The sequence below is a fragment of the Fukomys damarensis genome, unplaced genomic scaffold (assembly GCF_012274545.1).
Source record: "Fukomys damarensis isolate Sample0158 unplaced genomic scaffold, DMR_v1.0_HiC HiC_scaffold_24, whole genome shotgun sequence".
NCBI lineage: Eukaryota > Metazoa > Chordata > Mammalia > Rodentia > Bathyergidae > Fukomys > Fukomys damarensis.
In genome coordinates, this window is record NW_022900936.1 from 69,702,321 (window position 1) to 69,719,530 (window position 17,210).

At 54.0% G+C, this 17,210-nt stretch overlaps 1 protein-coding gene across 6 annotated transcripts in view; it reads left to right on the top strand.

Moving 5' to 3' along the window:
- Window positions 1–9,463: 9,463 nt before the first annotated feature.
- The window catches only part of Scn5a (sodium voltage-gated channel alpha subunit 5), a 74,438-nt gene continuing 66,691 nt past the window's right edge, over window positions 9,464–17,210 (top strand). For all 6 annotated transcript variants that reach the window (XM_010618555.3, XM_010618564.3, XM_010618571.3 and 3 more), the window contains exons 1-2: window positions 9,464–9,766; window positions 12,094–12,212. In XM_010618555.3, the coding sequence (XP_010616857.1) occupies window positions 9,494–9,766; window positions 12,094–12,212 (392 nt within the window). In that variant the 5' untranslated portion in view covers window positions 9,464–9,493. The remainder of the gene's footprint in view (window positions 9,767–12,093; window positions 12,213–17,210) is intronic.

Below are 17,210 nucleotides of genomic sequence, written 5' to 3' on the forward strand. Positions count from 1 at the left end.
CCCAGGGAAAGCCTCTGCTCACTTGCCGAGCTTGGTGCCTATTAGATGTGTAATTGCCAAGCTTTCGTTTCAGGAATGTCTTAGGGAAAGAGAGAAAAAGAGAAATCCCTAAGGTTCGTTTGGGGCCTACTGTCCCCAGAGATGGCTGGACTTTGGGTCCATCCCAGCCCTCTCCTTTTATGATCAAGGACTTGTCCCTCCCTGAGATGGCTCGCTTGTGTTCACAGTGCAGTGCCCAGGTAACTTGGAGCTTGGCACTTACTAGACATGACGAGTCACAATCTCAGAAACATTATATTGAACAAAAGCTGCCCCTCACAGAAGAGCCTGTATGTGTGAACCAACCTCTGGTGACAGAAATCAGAACAGCTGGCTGAAAGGGAGAGAGGGGACTTTATGGGGTGAGGGAATGCACGGGTGTGTGCATTCATCACAGCTCACCCACCTCTGCGGCTAAACTCTGTACTTAAAGTTTAAGAGCATTAAGGAAAAGGGAGTTGCACATTTGCCTGTACTGTGTCTTGGACACTTTTGTGTCATAGAGTCTCGGTAGATTGGATTTCTCCCGCTGGATGATAAGGGACCTCAAAGGGTAAGCCTCCCTCTGTCCCCTTCAGTGCACACAACAGGTGTCTCATAAATGCTTCTATTGCCCTGGCATTGGTCAGTACGCAGTTCCCTGTGAAGGCTTTTCTCGCTCAGGTATCCAGAGAAATTAGTTGGAAGGCACTTGGCTCTAGAGTCAGAGTGCTAATTGCCATCTCGGAGGCAGACATCTGTGGGAGTCTTTGGGGGCCCCTCTCTGGTGGGCACCTTCCAGGTCTGATTGTATGTGTGCCTGGTGTGCTAGACACCTGCTCTGGAGTCTGGGTGACTGCACAGAGGCTGTAACTCTGGGCTGCCGTGGTCTGACAATCTCCCGGGCTTCCACCACGGAGACCCAGGGCCCTGGCTGTGTTGAGTCTTGGCTCACACTACAGTGCTACTCAGCAGTGGGGCACTAGGATCTCCTGTTCCTGGGCCAGTAAAGGGCTCAGGAGGAAGACAGGCCTGGGGGAGGGTCCTCCTGACTGGGGCATTCACCATTTCCCTGGCCTAGCATCCCCCAGTCACTGGAAGCAGCTCTTAGAAATAATTACCCACTGTCACCTTCCGACCTTCCTGTACTGGGGTGTGGGAGTCAGGAGGAGAAAGCAGGGCTGGGGGGACATTTAGGGAGTGGCAGTGCCTGTTGCTTTGCCAGTTCATCCTTAGGAAGTGAGCTACATGCAGCTCGGGGCGGAAGTGCTAGCTCTCCCCTCAGCTCCCACCCTGGATGGGACCGTGGTCACCGAGACCCCAGTCTTCCCCTGCTCGGGGAATCACTTCGCGGAGCTGAAGCCGGCAGGTTTTTCCAGTCAGCCGAATTAGCCTCGGCTTCAGCCTGCTGTTGGAATAAATGAGATGCAAATGTGTGCAAATGAGGGCATCCCCAGCTTCTGGGGAGGGAGTGTTTGCCTCCGGGTGGGATGCGGGTGATTCTGCCCGACTTCCCAAGATCCCTGGGGGTGGGATGGCCACTCGTGCATCCTCAAAGTAGTGGGGCCTGCGCCTGCGGGGAGCAGGTCGGCAGAGGCCCTTGTGCAAGGGCTCGTCAGTGTGCCTTTGATCCGGGAACAAGGGCCTGAATGCACAGGCCGAGGCCCCAGCCGGCACCCCGCAGAGGCTTTGCCCCAGTGGTTACCCAGAGGCGGGCCGCGGGTCATTGCCTGGGCGGGCTGGAGGGGTGGTCTAAAGCCTGCTGTCGGCCCCGCCCCTTCCCCCACCATCCCATCCTGTGGCTCGAGCTCCACAGCCACCCACCGCCTCTGCTTGAGACGCAGTGGTCGCTCCTCCTGGACCCCCACCCCCAGAGGCCGGCCTGAGGCCTGGGCCCTGAATGGGTGGCCTTCCAAATGGAGAGCGTGGCAGCCAGGACTCTGTGTTTTTCTGATGCCATTTGACAGAAAAATAATAGAAGCCATAAAGGCACATCACACATGCAATTTTATATTTTTCTAGCAGCTATGCTTAAAAACAGTAAGAAGAAGCAGATGAGATTAATTTTAATGTGTTTGATCTAATATATTATCAAGTTAAATATTAGGTTTCCCTTGCAATCAATAAAAATTATTAATGAAATAGTTGGCACTCTGTCTCCAAGGAAGCCTTCGAAGGTGTGGATTCTCAAGAACCTGTCTCCTTCTGAGCTCAATTGAGTGGGTCACTGCTGTGTTTGATAGTGCCAGAGCTGGAGAGAAAAGTGCCAGAGGGTCACTTTTGTCAGGGGAACTGCTGGCTCTGGGCATTGACCAGGTCTCCCTGGGAGCCCTTGCCCAAGCGTGGGCACCAGACTCATAGGAAGAGGTCCAGCCTCAACTGTGCCAGCCACAGACGGTCAGTCTTGGAGTAGGAGTCACAGACCGGCTCAGTCCATAGGTTCGCCATAGGTTGACCGTGCCCCTTCGTCCCAGCTCTCCTTGCCCTAGGAGACAGGACAGGAGGCAGTGTAGTGCAGTAGTGAGTCTTCAGACAAACCAGGGCTTACCTGATATCTAAACATGGACTCCCATTAGGTAGAAAAAAGATGATGTACCTTCCTAGGGGTTACTGCAAGGTGGAAACGAGATGGGAATAAGGTCATCACAGCAGCACTTAGAGGAGCAATCTGAGCTCATCAGTAGCGTGTGATACTGCAGGGCAACCCTTGTCCCGCGCCCGCCCCAGCTCAGAGGTGGGGAAACTGAGGTCCCGGGGGGGTCCAGGGTCACAGAGTGAGCCTGTGGCTGGGCAGCAGGACAGTTACAATCCCATCCATTCACACTCACTCTTTCAGTCGTGGGCCAGGCCCTGCTTTGGGAGCTCAGGACAAACGGCACGTGGGGAGGTATGTGTGGGAGTAAACTGTTCTACTCTGTGATGGGGCAAGTGTGGGAACTGAGGTGTGCCAGGAGGGAGGGCCGTGTGGAAAAGCAGCTCCCCTGAGCTGGGTCTGTCACGAGCTCAGTAACCTGCTCTGTGTGACGATGTCTCTGTCCAGGGTGAGCGGCGCTGTGAGACCGCAGTGGCGCTGACAGGTGCCTGTCATTCAGGATGTGGTGACCGCTGTCACGCCACGGTGCAGCTCACACTCACGCGTGGGTGCTGGTGCTGGTTATGTAAACCTGCAGCACCACTGGTGGTGTAAAAGCAGAACACAGCTTTTACAGGCCTGCAACTCAACCACTGGGGGGGGGGGCAGGTAGATCTTGAGTTCAAGCCCAGTCTGTACCACATAGCCAGGGCCCGTCTCGAAACAAAAGTATAGCATGGACCGTGATGTACAGAACGTAGTGAATCAATGTGTTACCCATTTACATATTTACTACACTAGGCTTTTATTGTTGCTTTAGCTCCTTTAAAAAGTTTGTGTAGAACAGTATGCCCACTCCGCAGGCAGTGGCCACATACAGCTCATGCTTAGCTCCTCATAATTGCATCAAAAGGCCGAGTTGAGTTCAGGGCTGAGTGCTGCTCAGTGCATAGTAGAGCATCTGCTCAGCTGACGGGTTCAATCCCCAGCACGAAGGCCAGAAAGAACAGAAAGGCCACATCCGTACCTAACCTTTCCCAATTACGCTTGTGTGAGTGTCCTCTGCGAGGTTCACACCCTGATGATGTTTGCTGTTAAGCGACATGCTTTCGTCGACGACGGCGATAATCCAGTGATAAAAGTACCTAAGATTCCCTGAGCACACACTGTGTGCCAGGTTTGGAAATGTTCCACATGATACACCTCATATCAGCCTGGCAAAATAGGATTACTAGCCTGGGTTACAGACAGAAAATCACGCTGGAGAAGCATCATTAGCATACCCAAGGACACGTGGTGAATCAGTGCCAAGGCCCAGGCTCCTGTAGGTGAGCTGGCTTCCAGGCCACAGCCAACCACTCCCTTCCCCCACACGAGAACAGGAAACCCTCAAATGGGGAAGGAGGCAGGGAGCCAAGAGAGAATGCAGACATGGAGATGGGGCAGGTTGTCTGGCTCAGGGCATTGTCCCATTGCCAAACTCATCAAGTCTGGGTAGAAAAGTTCCTTGCAAGTCGGTGTGGCATCTCTTTGCTGATGACTTGTTCATTTTCTCATCGTCACCTGTTGACGTGGGATCCGCCACCTTGGGAAGAAAAGAATTGGGTGGCGTCATCTGTCGGCTGTATACCTGGTGCTGATTAGATGTTCACTACATTATTCGGTTAACGAAATGAACCTGTGAGCTGAGGTGCAAATTAGTTAGCATGTTCTCCTCCAGGAAGAAATGAAGTTGCCGCTGCCTGAAGAGTGAGTGGGGAGGAACCTCCTTCTCACATCAGTATTTGACGTCCTGGGCTTGTGTTTGTCAGATTTCTGCTGATACCAACCTCTGTCCCTGCTGTGGTCAGTCTACACTCCAGGGGCACCCATCTTCATGTGTCCCATCACACTGCACAGAGAGCAGGAGCCCCAGGCTCACGGGTGGTGTGACCAGGGTGTGCCCAGGAGTCCCTGATGCCTTGATCCCCACTTTGGGGGCCAAACCCCTGCCTCAGTGGTACCCACACCCTCTCTCCAGGGGCAGACAGAGGAGAGTGCCACGGGGCAGGCAGAGGTGGCCCCTGGAGAGTATGACTGCATGCCAAGGTGGTGGGTGCTTTAGCCTGAGGTCACCAGACCTCCAGGCAAGGGAAAGGAGCACAGAGCAGAGGAAGCCAGAGGAAAGAAGCTGGCAGAGATTTCCTAGGAAGCCTGGGAGCCACTTCCACAGAGCACTTTGCATAAATTTACATGGCAAAGAATATTCTTTCATGCTGGTTTCCAGAGGCTCCCAATCCAAGGCGACCAAAATGCCAGACATGACTCAGGATGCTGGAGTGCGCCTGCCTTCAGAGATCCAGTACTGGAGTAGGCAGGGACCTCACCCCTCCATGACCAGCCGTCCTGGGATGTAGGAATTTCAGTACTAAAACCAGCCAAGTCCCATGAAAACCAGGACAGGTTAGCCATACTGCATCACCTTCCCCATACAGTGCCGATGGCTGCCCTCCAGGCTGCCAGGCTGTGGGTTCCGCATCACGGTACTGTAAGCACCGCTGATTGGTCACAAAGCACCCGGGTTCGGGAAGGCCAGGTGAGGAGTCCTATTAGAGTGGGTCCCTGATATAGTGGAATAGTCAGCCTCCCCACCCCCCACAGCATCCCTGACAGTCCAGTAGGTTAGAGGGGATTCCCAGCCCTGTCCCAAGAAGAGGCATCCAGGTGCCTGGGGAGACCAGCCTGGGCAGGGCAGGGCTGGGTGTGGGCGCAGAGGGAGAGTAGCACGAGTGGGGGGGCAGTTAGAGGTGTCCTGGCGGAGGCGGCTGTGAACAGAGAATGTTGGGGAATGTCTCCATCATGGAGTGGGATGGAGGGGAAGAGGAAAGGAGCCGGGGCATGGCCAGGGTTCCCAGGTGGTGGCACTGGGGTTGGAGGCAATGACACAGGTTGTGGGGAGGGTTTGTGTCCAGGGTCTGAAGAGGTGTCAGGAGGAAGCAGTGCAGAAAGGCAGAGTCACAGTTTACTCCCTCTTACTCTCTGGAGCCAGTGGCGTGGGGGGCAAGGTGAGCCCAGTGACCAGAGGCAGGTAAGCGTGGGCAGGAGGAGCAGGGTTCCCAGAGTGAGTGGGAAGACAGGGAAACTGCTCGTGCAAGGCACTGTCCCAGCAGCTGCAAAGGAGCTGTCCTGGGGGAGGAAGGACTATGCACTGGTCCCTGGGGAGAGAGCAGCTATGGCTTGGAATCTGACCTGCCACAGCCTCTCCAGCCGACGACTGTCACAGAGTCCTGCTCAGGTGTTTCCAGTGCAGCCCTGTGCAGCCACAGGTGAGGCCTCCCCAGAGCTGAGGCTTTTTCCCTGGCCTGAGCCTCCCTCAACCTGGCATCCCGGAAGCACTGCAGCCCTGGCTCACCTAGGCCTGGCCACAGCAGGGTGTGGGCCTTGAGCTGCTGGAGGAAGGGCAAGGCCAAAGCCAGGTGCAGGCAGCTGGAGAACAAGGGAGAAAACAGGTCCTGCCCACCCATCCTGAGCAGGCCTAGGGACAAAAGACGCTCTTGGCACGTTTGGCACGTTTACTCTGGAACTTGAGGCTGCCTGGCTGCTGGGGACCAGGGGACTTCATCTGGAATCTGGCTTTAGCCACTCCCCTGGGTGCCCCTTACCCCTCCCTCGCCTGGGATCTGAAGGTGTGGGTGCTCAGCTGGCGGAGGCCAGCCTGAATAAGACCCTTCTTGGAACCCATGGCCCCATCCTCGGGGCTCCAGGTGAAAGGGACTGGACACAGGTGCCGCTGATCTCTGTGTGTACCCCTGGACCGGGCCTCTAACCCCTGAGGGTTGCTCTACTTCTCCTGCTGGACTCAGGATGGAGTTTGTCCAGCCCAGGGGCAGGGCAGGCAGGTGTCTCCAGGCCAGGCTTCCTTCCAACACAGTCTTCACTGTGACATCCATCCCTGCCCTGAAGTAGCAGAGTCCAGGGGATTCTGAGCCGTGGGCAGCTGGGGACAGGCTGGAGCCCACCATGAGCTGAATTTGGGGAGAGCATCAGAGTCCCAGAGGACACTGAGTATCCCTTTATTCCCCTTCCTCACCGTGCAGACAAGGTGAGGGATAGAGTAGGGAACCCCAGGGTTAGCAACTGAGCAGAGACCAAGCCAGGATCCTAACCTTTCTTTGCCAGTTGGGCAAAGCCCATTTCAGAATCAAGCAAAACATACAGGGTTAAAAAGAAAACCAGTTGTATTGAATATAGCTCTGAGAACACTTGAAAGTCAACTTTTGATAGGGTAATGTATGTGCTTCTTTAGTAATGTTTTAAATAACATTGAGCAACAGGTCTAAGTACTATAATTTTGAAATAGTGACAAGTATTAATAATATTCAAGATACCAGTGGCAGCTCTTGTGAAACAGGGAGCCAATGCAGGGCCTTTTGGTCACCAGTAGTGCTAACACTTGTTTTGTTGCCTACAGCCATACATGAAGGAAATGCTAAATTTGAGTGGGAGTTTGGAGAAAAAGAGAGGTTGTCTCTCCCCGCAAATCCTTTCGCCATCCCTCCAAGGGATCTGTTATATAGACAGCAAACAGAACTCATCCATCCACTCAGCAGTCAAGAGAGGTTACCCTTGGCAGAGGAGGGAGGGTTGTGTCTGGAAGAGAACCCAAGCGTGAGGGACAGATTAAAAACACTCTGTGACTGTGTCTAGGGGCTGGTTACCAAATGTGTTCAGTTTCTGGAAATTCATCCACTTATACATTTATATGCACCTATCTGCATGAATCATTTATTACAACCCCATTTACAAACAAATTATTAGACATACATATAGGTGCAAACCTGCACACACACACAAACACACACACACTTTTGCTGGTGTGTACCAGTGAGCCTCTGTGTATCCATGGGCGTACATGCACCTCCAGAATGCCTGCAGGTGTATGGGCACAGATGTGTACAGTGAGACAGGAAACACTATTTTTAGCAAATAATTTCAAGCTGAAGGGGTGGCCTCCCAATTTACAGAACTAGTAGTGATTGCTCCCGGTGGAGAGGGTTGCCATGCAAGGGACTGCTATCATCCAGGCTGGGTATTTTACTTTTTAAGTAAAAAGAATAATGGCTTTATTATTTTTATAAGCTCATCATAAATTCAGGCAATAAAAAAGTGCAAAGAAAGTTTCAGATTATCCACATTCCCCCCAGCTAGAGCTGTTTGCTTTTTGTGAAAAGTGTAGGTGCACTTTGTTCACTCAGAGACGGAAGATAGACAGAGAAGTGCCTTTGTGAAGTGGAAACCTGCACCCTCACCTGCTGTTCTTACCAAAGACTCTCCTTTACCTTCGTGCGACAGAAATAAGAAACAGGACAGGGTGGCTCTGAAAATGCAGGTCCTGGGATGTCTGTCCTCCTCCCTTCACGCATTCCATGCTGTACCTCCCAGGGGGACCAGTAGAGCCTTTTTGAGGTGGGGCTGTGTTGCGTGTGCTCACTGCTTACCTGACACTTGGCCAGGTGCCTACAGCCCCCAGTGCTCAGGGGGCCCCCATTCCAGGCTCTTTGCCAGCTCTGCACAGAAAAGGTTGTCGCAGCAGCTCAGGGGGGTCCTTGGTGACTTGTTTTGCAGGAGTAAGATCAGAGCAAAGCCCTTGGTTGATGACAGGAAAGGATTCTGTCCTGGCAGAGATCTCCAACAGGTGCCCACCATGCCCTCTTGCGCCAGTGCCTGGCCTTTCGGGTTCGATGTGGTAATTAGCGGCACAGTGTCCTGGCTCAGTTGTCACATCAGGAGCCCTTCTGACCACATCCTGTTTCGGTGGGGCAGTCGGGAACGCATTCTTCTGCCTTGCTGTCAGAGGCAGTGTGTTCACACCACTTTCTAGATCATTTGAGGCCACCAGGGGCCACATTCTCCCAGTTTGATGTCACATGCATGTGCTGGCTAGATGTCCTGGTCAGTAGCGGTCACGGTTTTCCGGTTCTGCTGTCCCTTGGGATTGGGGTTTATTTGTTCACTGGTTGTGGGGAGGGAGAGGAGCAATCAGTGGAGCCAGCGGTTCGGTTCGCATGGGCATCTCCTATCTTTGAAGTCAGATTAGCTTGGAAGGACACCATACCCTGAGGGTTCCTTTGAGATCCCCAGCAGGGACTGTAGAACAACTTTGTATGTCAGGGTGCCAACATCTGCTGACAGCTCCAAAATTGTTGGCCACCTGTTTCTGAAACTCCACAGGGTTCTCCTGGGTCTCCTAAAGCAAAGACAGATGTCACATCAATTGATACCCCAGGTGAAATCTGCAGGCCCCCCACACACAAGGGCGCACTGAGACAGCACTCGGGCTGGGGCTCTGCCCCAGAAAGGAGGGCAGGACCTGGCCCCTTCTGATGTCCCGGCTCATCAGCACACACTGAGTCCTTCATTGTTCAGGACCAGCTATGCCAGGGATCTGGAATAAAAAGATGACAGGACCCTTCCCTGTCCCATGGGGTCCTCCCTCAGCCCAGAGGTGCAGCACCATTTGTGGGGTATCGAATGAGGGCAGTCAAAGGTGCATGCTTCTTTCGGTGTTGGATGAGGCAGGACGAAGGGACCGCGTTAATGCAGTTCCTCTTCTCAGCTTGCATTCAGGCGTGCTTGTTAGCATGGGAAGGGAGAGTGGTTTCCCCGCGCTTCACACATGCCTCACCAGTTGGGGAGCTGTGGTGCACCCAGGCTTATGTCCACCACGTGTGGCTGTGCAGTGATGGGCAACCCGGGGTCCCAAGAGTCTTTGCAAAACTGTACTTCCCTCCACTGGTGTGACCACATCTCAGGTCTGGTTGCCCTGCCCCTGTGCCCTGGCCTCCCATCAGGCCTGTCCTCTGTGTCTTCCAGCTTCCCCCCAGGCACTGAGCACAGCCTGTGCCCCAGAAGCAGGATGAGAAGATGGCAAACTTCCTGTTACCTCGGGGCACCAGCAGCTTCCGCAGGTTCACACGAGAGTCCCTGGCGGCCATTGAGAAGCGCATGGCTGAGAAACAAGCCCGAGGCTCAGCCACCTCGCAGGAGAGCCGTGAGGGGCTGCCCGAAGAGGAGGCTCCCCGGCCCCAGCTGGACCTGCAGGCCTCCAAAAAGCTACCAGATCTCTATGGCAACCCACCCCGAGAGCTCATCGGGGAGCCCCTGGAGGACCTGGACCCCTTCTACAGCACCCAAAAGGTGACTGTCGAGCTCTCCCTATCCCACCCTTCCATGCAACTCCCTGTATGGTGCTGTGTTTGGGTCAGACCCCCTGGTCTGCAGGGGGATGACTCACTGGTCATCTGTATTCCAATCACTTTCACTTTGGAGTTCTGGAATAAAGGACAGGAATTGTGCAGCTTGAGCTGCTAGCTTGATGCTATGAAGGAAAAAAGAGGTCAGCCTCCTGTCATGGAGACCTTTGAGAGTTACCTGTGGCTGGATGTTCACCACTGGAGGACTCCTACCTGTCCCAAGTGTGTGTGCGTGTGTGTGTGTGTGTGTGTGCGCACGCGTGTGTGTGCGCATATGTGTGTGTGTGTGTGTGTGTGAATTACAGTTAAGTTTGGGCCCCAGGGGACAGCATATGGTTCCTTCCAAAAACTAGGGACAGCATAGACCACCCTACCCCAACAGCACTGAGATCTCACTAGGCATTGGCTGTGCCCACTGGGGCCACAGCAGCAGCCCCCGATCCTGTGGACCTGCTGTGGGACCATGAGGGTCACTGGAAACCCTGAGAGGATGAGGCAGTAACTGCCAAGCTGCTTTGCTGTTGTTCCTCTTGAGGGTAGGGGAGGAAGTGGCTTTTGTCCACTAGGGCAAGGTGACTCAGGCTTCCTCCCAGGAGTAAGCTCCCTAGCCTGCATCCCTGCCTGCTCTGGCTTCTTCAGCAGGACCATGGGTCCTGGCCTGCACTGTGCCAGCTCACAGGTGTACAGGGCCCTGCCGGGGCTCCGACTCCCCACGTGCTGCCACACTCACTGCCACACTGACAAGCCCCCTGTGCATGGATTTGAACTTTCCCCAGAAGGCAGGGTACTGAAGAGGACAGTGGCTGCTCACATCACTACAGTCGGCCCAGGCTGAGGCCACACTCGGGGGGCAGATGGGACAAGTGTGGTCAGCATGAGGCCTGCTTTTGTGTGAACACGTGGCAGGCAGGTGTGAGCAGCGTCTGTGTGACCAAGGGCCTAAGCGTGTATGACTGTAACTCGAGAGTTTAGGAGCCCCAGAACCTGTGAATGGCAGTTGTGTACACATGTGTATAAACAGGCAGGAGAGGAGCCCTTGAACCTGAACCTGGGGCTTCTCCTAGACTCCCAGTTCTCCAGGTGAACCTCCCCGCTCAATTCAGGTTATTCAGATGACTCAGGTGGGCTCAAGGTCAGGGAGTGGAGTCAGCGTTCATAGGTTGGAAGATGGGATGAGCCAGAGTGGGTGGGTCTAGGTCATGGTTAGTCAGAGCTGGAGGGGGAATTGGGGTTGAGGTTAAGGCCACAGCTGGTAGGAATCAAGGTGTTATAGTGAGAAGAGAGGTGGCAACTAGGTTGAAGTCAGCTGGGACGGGCAGGAGTTACAGTCAAGGGACCTTCCTGAGATTGGGATCAGGGCACGGCTGATGTCAGCCTGGGAGGAGTCAGGGATCACCATTTGTTCTGTCCCTAAGTCTGGGGATGCTTGAACAGAGGCTCTAGGTCATGGCCTCCTGTCTTACCCTGACCACACTGTCAGCAGCCCCTCAGGCTGGTGGAGGCAGCACAGCAGAACTTTTGGCTCTATCTATCTGGCCAACTTGTCTCTCCAGCCCAGATTAAATAGAAGCTTCTCCCACCAGTCCAACCCCTGAGGAAGTGAGATCCCTGGGCAGTGCCTACACATACCTGGGAAGATGGGAAAGGCCTGCTGTCCTCCAGAGCTGCTTTTGGCCTAGGCTCCTACCTCATGTGCTCATGGTTCAGCCTACACCACTTGTTGTTCCCATGCCCCAGTCAGCTGTGTAGACGGAGATCTCCCAGAAGCCCAGGGAGGAGGGTCTACCTTGGGCTGCTCCCGTTCCCAAAGGGTCAGGGGCAGGATGACTGTCTGAATGGTCTGCCTTTTCCTCTGCCCTTCTCCTCCTCACCTTACCCTGCCCCTAGCCATGCCTTTACTTCTAAAGGGCCCAGAAGGGAAGCTGTACAGGGCTGGGCAGTCAGGGAGCAGGAGTAGGAAGACACCCCTGGGTCTTTGGGTCTCTGCTGTGATGACAGCTGGGCCAGGACCATGACAGACCCCTTCTTGGGACTGTAATTCTGAAACTAAGGCTCAACCAACCTAGCATTCCCTAAACTAGACCTCAACATGAGGCAAGCAGCAAGGGTCCACTGCACTGCTGAATGTGCTGGTTGCCCCTTCCCACCCATCTTCAGTGCTCCCCAACCCAACACTATCCTATGGCTCTGAGTGCACAGCTGTCCCCAAAAGCCTCTCTCCACATGGTCAGGGAACTGCTGCCCTGCCCTGACACCATTCTTTGTCCGCAGACCTTCATCGTACTGAATAAGGGCAAGACCATCTTCCGGTTCAGTGCCACCAAAGCCTTGTACGTCCTCAGTCCCTTCCACCCTGTCCGCAGAGCAGCTGTGAAGATCCTGGTTCACTCATATCCTTTGTGGTTCTGCCCTGTCCTGTGCACCCATCCCCGGGGCCCCACATTTGAGGATGTTTTCAGAGTGCTGCCCTGCCCATCCCTTCCTGGTGTAGGGTGAGCATGGCACGGCCTGACTGCTGATTGAAATGTAGAACCTCGACATCCCCCCTACATCCCCACACCCCATCTAGATGGCCCAAGTCAGCACCTGCAGGTTAACACGATCCCCACGGGATTCATGGCTACTTGAAAGCTGGCGACCCCTGCCTTGATCAACCAGAAGGAAGCCCAGTGACTGAGAGTCCCAGAAACCTTCCCCTGGCTCCAAGCATCCTATCTGGCACACCCCAGGGTCTGCTGCCTCCCCACTCACTAGGGGGACCTTCAGGTGTGTCACCCAGGCTCAGCCAAAGAAAAGCCATTTCCAAGTAAAGAGGCCTCCAGTTTATTCTCACGTGGAGCTCTTTCAAGAGAAGCAAAACTTACTCTCAGACTAGGTGTTGACAAAATGTTTGCAGTTTCAGGACATCTCAGAGAGCTGTGGTTAGCATTAAATTATATAAACTACAGCCTAAAAAGCTGCAGCCTGTGGAGAGAGCTAGTGGAGCAACACAGTGAGATATGGGACGGTATCAGCCTTGCTGGGCCAGAGGGGGCTGTGTCCAGGCAGAATGTGGGATGGGTGACAGCCCCTCCTCCACCTGTCCTCTGCATGTCACAGAGGGGCCCTGTGGATGGAGCCCTGGGAAAAAGCTGGTGTGGGTTGCAGAGGCATTTACACTTGACTCTGAGCACCGGGGTGGCCTTGCCTTTGGCCACTGGTGACCCGGGCAAGTGCACAAATACAGACAGCTCTGCCCTCATCTAAGCAGTGCTGCAGGCTCTGCAGTGTTCCTGGTGGTGGGGCTGGTGGGCTGGTTAGACAGTGCTCCACAAGATTCCTTTCAGTCTCCTGCCCTCAAAGGCCATTCCCCTCAGGAACACCACAGTCCCCTCTGTGAGATAAGGCAGCTACACAAATAGTTTTCATTCCTGCCAAAGTGTGGTCACAGCCTGGTGTAAAGAACAGAACACCCTGTGAGCAGCTGGAGGAGGAAGAGCAAGCTCCTGCACACACTTGCTGGCTCTCTGAGCTGGTCTCCAGCTTCACTCCAAGCTCCAAGGGCAGGGCCTCCCTGAAAGCATCCTCTGGCTCTCACCTGGGGCTTCTCCTCCAGGTATCTAACCAACCCAGCACTGTTTGGCAGCTATGGAAGCCCCCAGGGATGCAGCAGCAATCCCAGGGCTCCTGCCTGCCGCTAGGCTGGGCTGCAGGCAGATGAGAGGCCAGGGAAGTCAGTAGGCAAGGGAGGTAGTGGGGGTGCTGGAGTCCTCAGCCAGCCCAGAGGGTCTGCGGAGCAGCGGCTCTGAGGATGTGGTTCCACCTGGTGGGGCTGGGCCTCACCGCTCTGAAGGGGCTGCTTTCCGCAGGGCCCCTGCCCCTAGGAAGGGCTCAGAGTCTGGGAGGCCCTGGCCCAGGCTCCTCCGGGCTGCCTAGAGACTCCACTCCCTGCCTGGAGATGAGAGCAAATTGTGGTCCTTGACAGCGCCACCTAGTGGGAAGAAGGGACCAGGATTTGTGGGGTTTGAGAGCAGCCCCTTGCGCCCTTGAGCCTTGACATTGGGTGGTGACACTTTCCAGGATTTTTTAAGAATTGCCAAGCCTTGGCTGGCCTGGCAGCACCTGAGAACCTGCATGTTAGCAAGGTTCTGCTATGCATACTGCCCTCCGGCAAGTTTCCAAATGTTTCCAGATGTCAACCTGTGAGGGCCACCTCTACGTCACCATTTAAAAGGCAAATTCCTTGACCTTTCCAGATTCAAATCACCAGTGTGAGGTTAGGAATCGACAAGCTCTCCACTCATTTCATTTTCTTCAAATCAAGATATACTTCACCTATCATGCAACTTGTCACTTCCAGGTGCACAGTTCAGTAGCTTTTAATATATTTGTAAGATTGTGCATCCCTTGCCCTATCTTTCCGTCCCCCAAAAAAGAACCCCTGTGCATTTCTGATAAATAGTCAGATCTCATGTTTAGAATTGTGAGCTTTCACTCTGCTTAAATTTTTACATTCATTCAAGCATCTGCTGAGTCCCCACATATATAAAGTAGGCTCTTTGGAAAGGGTAAAGACAAACTTTAAAGGGAACAGGAATGCTGCCTGGCAAGAAAGTCTGCTCCCCAGTAGCCATCCAGGGGTCCCTGGCAACCATGTACAGGCCCACAGCAAATGCCCCATTGGGCCATTTGGCTAGGCTCTCCGCTCTGTGCGGTGTGCCTTGAAAATTGCTGCAAATGTACATGTGTGTATGTAGATATTCTTTTTATTTCTGTTATAACCCCGCAGAATGTATTCCTGCTGGGATAATAAGAAACCAACTGGACTCCAAATTCCATAGCGGTCACATTCAGAAAGGCCTCACATTCACTCCAAGAAGTATTTTGCTTTCTTGAGGGCACAGGATCCACTCACAGACCGCTCCCACATTCCCCTATCAGTCTTAAATGGGCACTCACTGTGTGTGTGCACACGCGTCTACTTGTGCTGGCATGCACGTTCATTTAATAGCAAAAAGTCGTGAAAATCCATCCCACAGTTCATTCCTTTCCCTTGGGAGTTTTCAAATCTGTGAGATCTGGAGACTCAGGCAGCCCAAGGTTGAGGGATGCCCCACTGCCTATATGGGCTGCCCTCGCTGGCGTTTTAATCACAAGGTTGCAGTGGGTTATTGGGACAGTGACATGACAGGATGGAAGATGTCCCACAGAGCAGAGGCCTGGAGAGCTGGCCTTTGTCTCTCCCCAAATGGAGGACTGGCTTGATCATTGGCCTGAAATTAGCAGGCAGTGCAAACAGGTGCACCCTGGCCAGGAGTTCAATTGACTCATCTGTCTGGTATTGGCTACGTGCTGGGCTCCACGGGGGACCTGGGGAATGCTTTGGGCAGAACCACACGGTCTGGGTAGGAGGCAATCTAATACACACTGGCACGCGAGTGCGCCCTTGCGTGCACACACGATGGAGAATAGTCAAAGTGCCGTCCTTAAGGCCAGGGAAGCCAGGCAAAGACTTTATGCAGTCAAGCGGCAGGGGAAGGAGAGGCCGCCTCATCTCACCCTAAGCCCTTGCTGGCTCATTGCCCATTGTGGGGCCAGACTGTGTGCCCTTGCTCCTTCCTGGGTCTTAATGTCAGAGCCCTCACTTACTCTGTCTGTATCCAGCCAAGTCCACTGGCCCAAGGCAGCCCATCCACACTGCTGCTTTCTAGAGAGGGGGGCTTTTCTCTAAAGAGTGCTGTGAGTGGTCTGCACAGTGCAGGTAGGAGCCTGGCTCCACAGAGAGGGGTCTCAGAGGCACCAGTCCTCGCTGCTCCACTGGGACCAACTGGGCTGCTGGAGGAAACCCAGCCAGCCTTTGGTGCCAGCTAAATGTCTCCCCCAGGAAGCCTTCCTGTCAGTCCAGCCAGAGGTGTTTCCTTCTCGTAACATCCCATCTCAGAGCCCTCCAGGGTTGGGCTCTGCTGTCTCTCTGACACCAACAGGGCAGGCACTGGTCCCTGGGTGAAGTTTGCTCTTAAAAATGGCACACACTTGCATTCTTCCTTGTGTGGCATTCCTCTTGCATTTGGTTTGAATACGTGGCACAGGCCAGGTGAGGAATAACACTCCCACTGGGAGGTGAGGGCCAGAAGCAATGTAACTAACTCAGGTCCGCAGGTCAGGAGGCAGGTACCCTTGCGCATCAAGGGGCTGGGAGCGAGGCCTGCTCCCCCTGGAGGAGAGCTGGGGCTCTAGCTGGCTCTGCCATCCATCAGCTTTGTAACCACAGTAGTTTCCTGATGCTGCTGAGACGAGTGACTGCAAACTCCGTGGCTTAAAACAACACACATTTAGGGTCCAGGGATTTAGCTCGGTGGTTGCACTGCCTGCCTCGCAAGTGCAAGTGCTGAGTTCGATCCTCAGCACCCAAAAAAGGAAGAAGAGAAGAAAACAACACACATTTACCGTCTTACAACTGTGGAGCTTCTCACTGGGCCCACGTCGAGGCAGCAGCAGAGCCATGTTCCTCCTTGTAGGCTCTAGGGCAAATCTGTTGGGCTTTGCTGTTCCTCACCTCACAGTCCTCATTTCATCTTCAAGCCCGCCATAGCCAGTTGTGTCTTCTAGAATCACAAGGTGGTGACCTCCTGCCTCCTCTATTGCAAGGACTACATTGGGCTCACCTAGATAATCCAGGGTGCTGCCCCCACCTCTAGGTCCTCCGCTCCATCACATCTGTGGAGTTCCTTCTGTCATAGAAATTGACATATTCGGTTTCCAGGCTCTCAGAACTGATCATCTTTAGGGGAGTCATTGTTTTACCAGTGGTCACTACTCTAGTGACCTTCAGTTTGACCTCTTTGTGCCTCGGTTTTCTCATCACTTAAAATGGAAACACCTCCCAGGGTTGTTGAGAGAGCCACATTAGTTAACGGACACAGCCTGGCTTCTCAGAAGGGTTCAGTAAACACCCACACTCAGCATCATTACCATCTGGGATTCTCGGGGCACAGTTTAGCAGTGGTCTCATGGGGACAAAAAAAGGCTGGGGGCCTTGTGAACTGTCACTCAGTGAGGAAAGCCTTAGTGGCAGCATGGGTATGAAAAATGTTTATGAGAGAGACAAGGACCCTGAGATTAGTACTTGATCCGCCCCTGAAAGCTGGAGAGGGAAAGTGGCCTGGCCATGGCAGAGGGCTGGACAGATACCATACTTAGGGAGGGACTCCAGTGCCTGGAGAGGCACCTTCCGGCCAGGGTGTGCCGAGGGCTTCCAGGCCAGATCTGATTAGGGGATTCCCAAAGCCCCATCGCTTCTCATTGCAGATGGATGATTGGAGAATTTATTACAAGCCAGAAGTGGGTTTAGGAGGCTTCTTTCCTGATTGTCTGGATTCCCCAGAAGGACCTGAGGTGGGAAAGGCGCA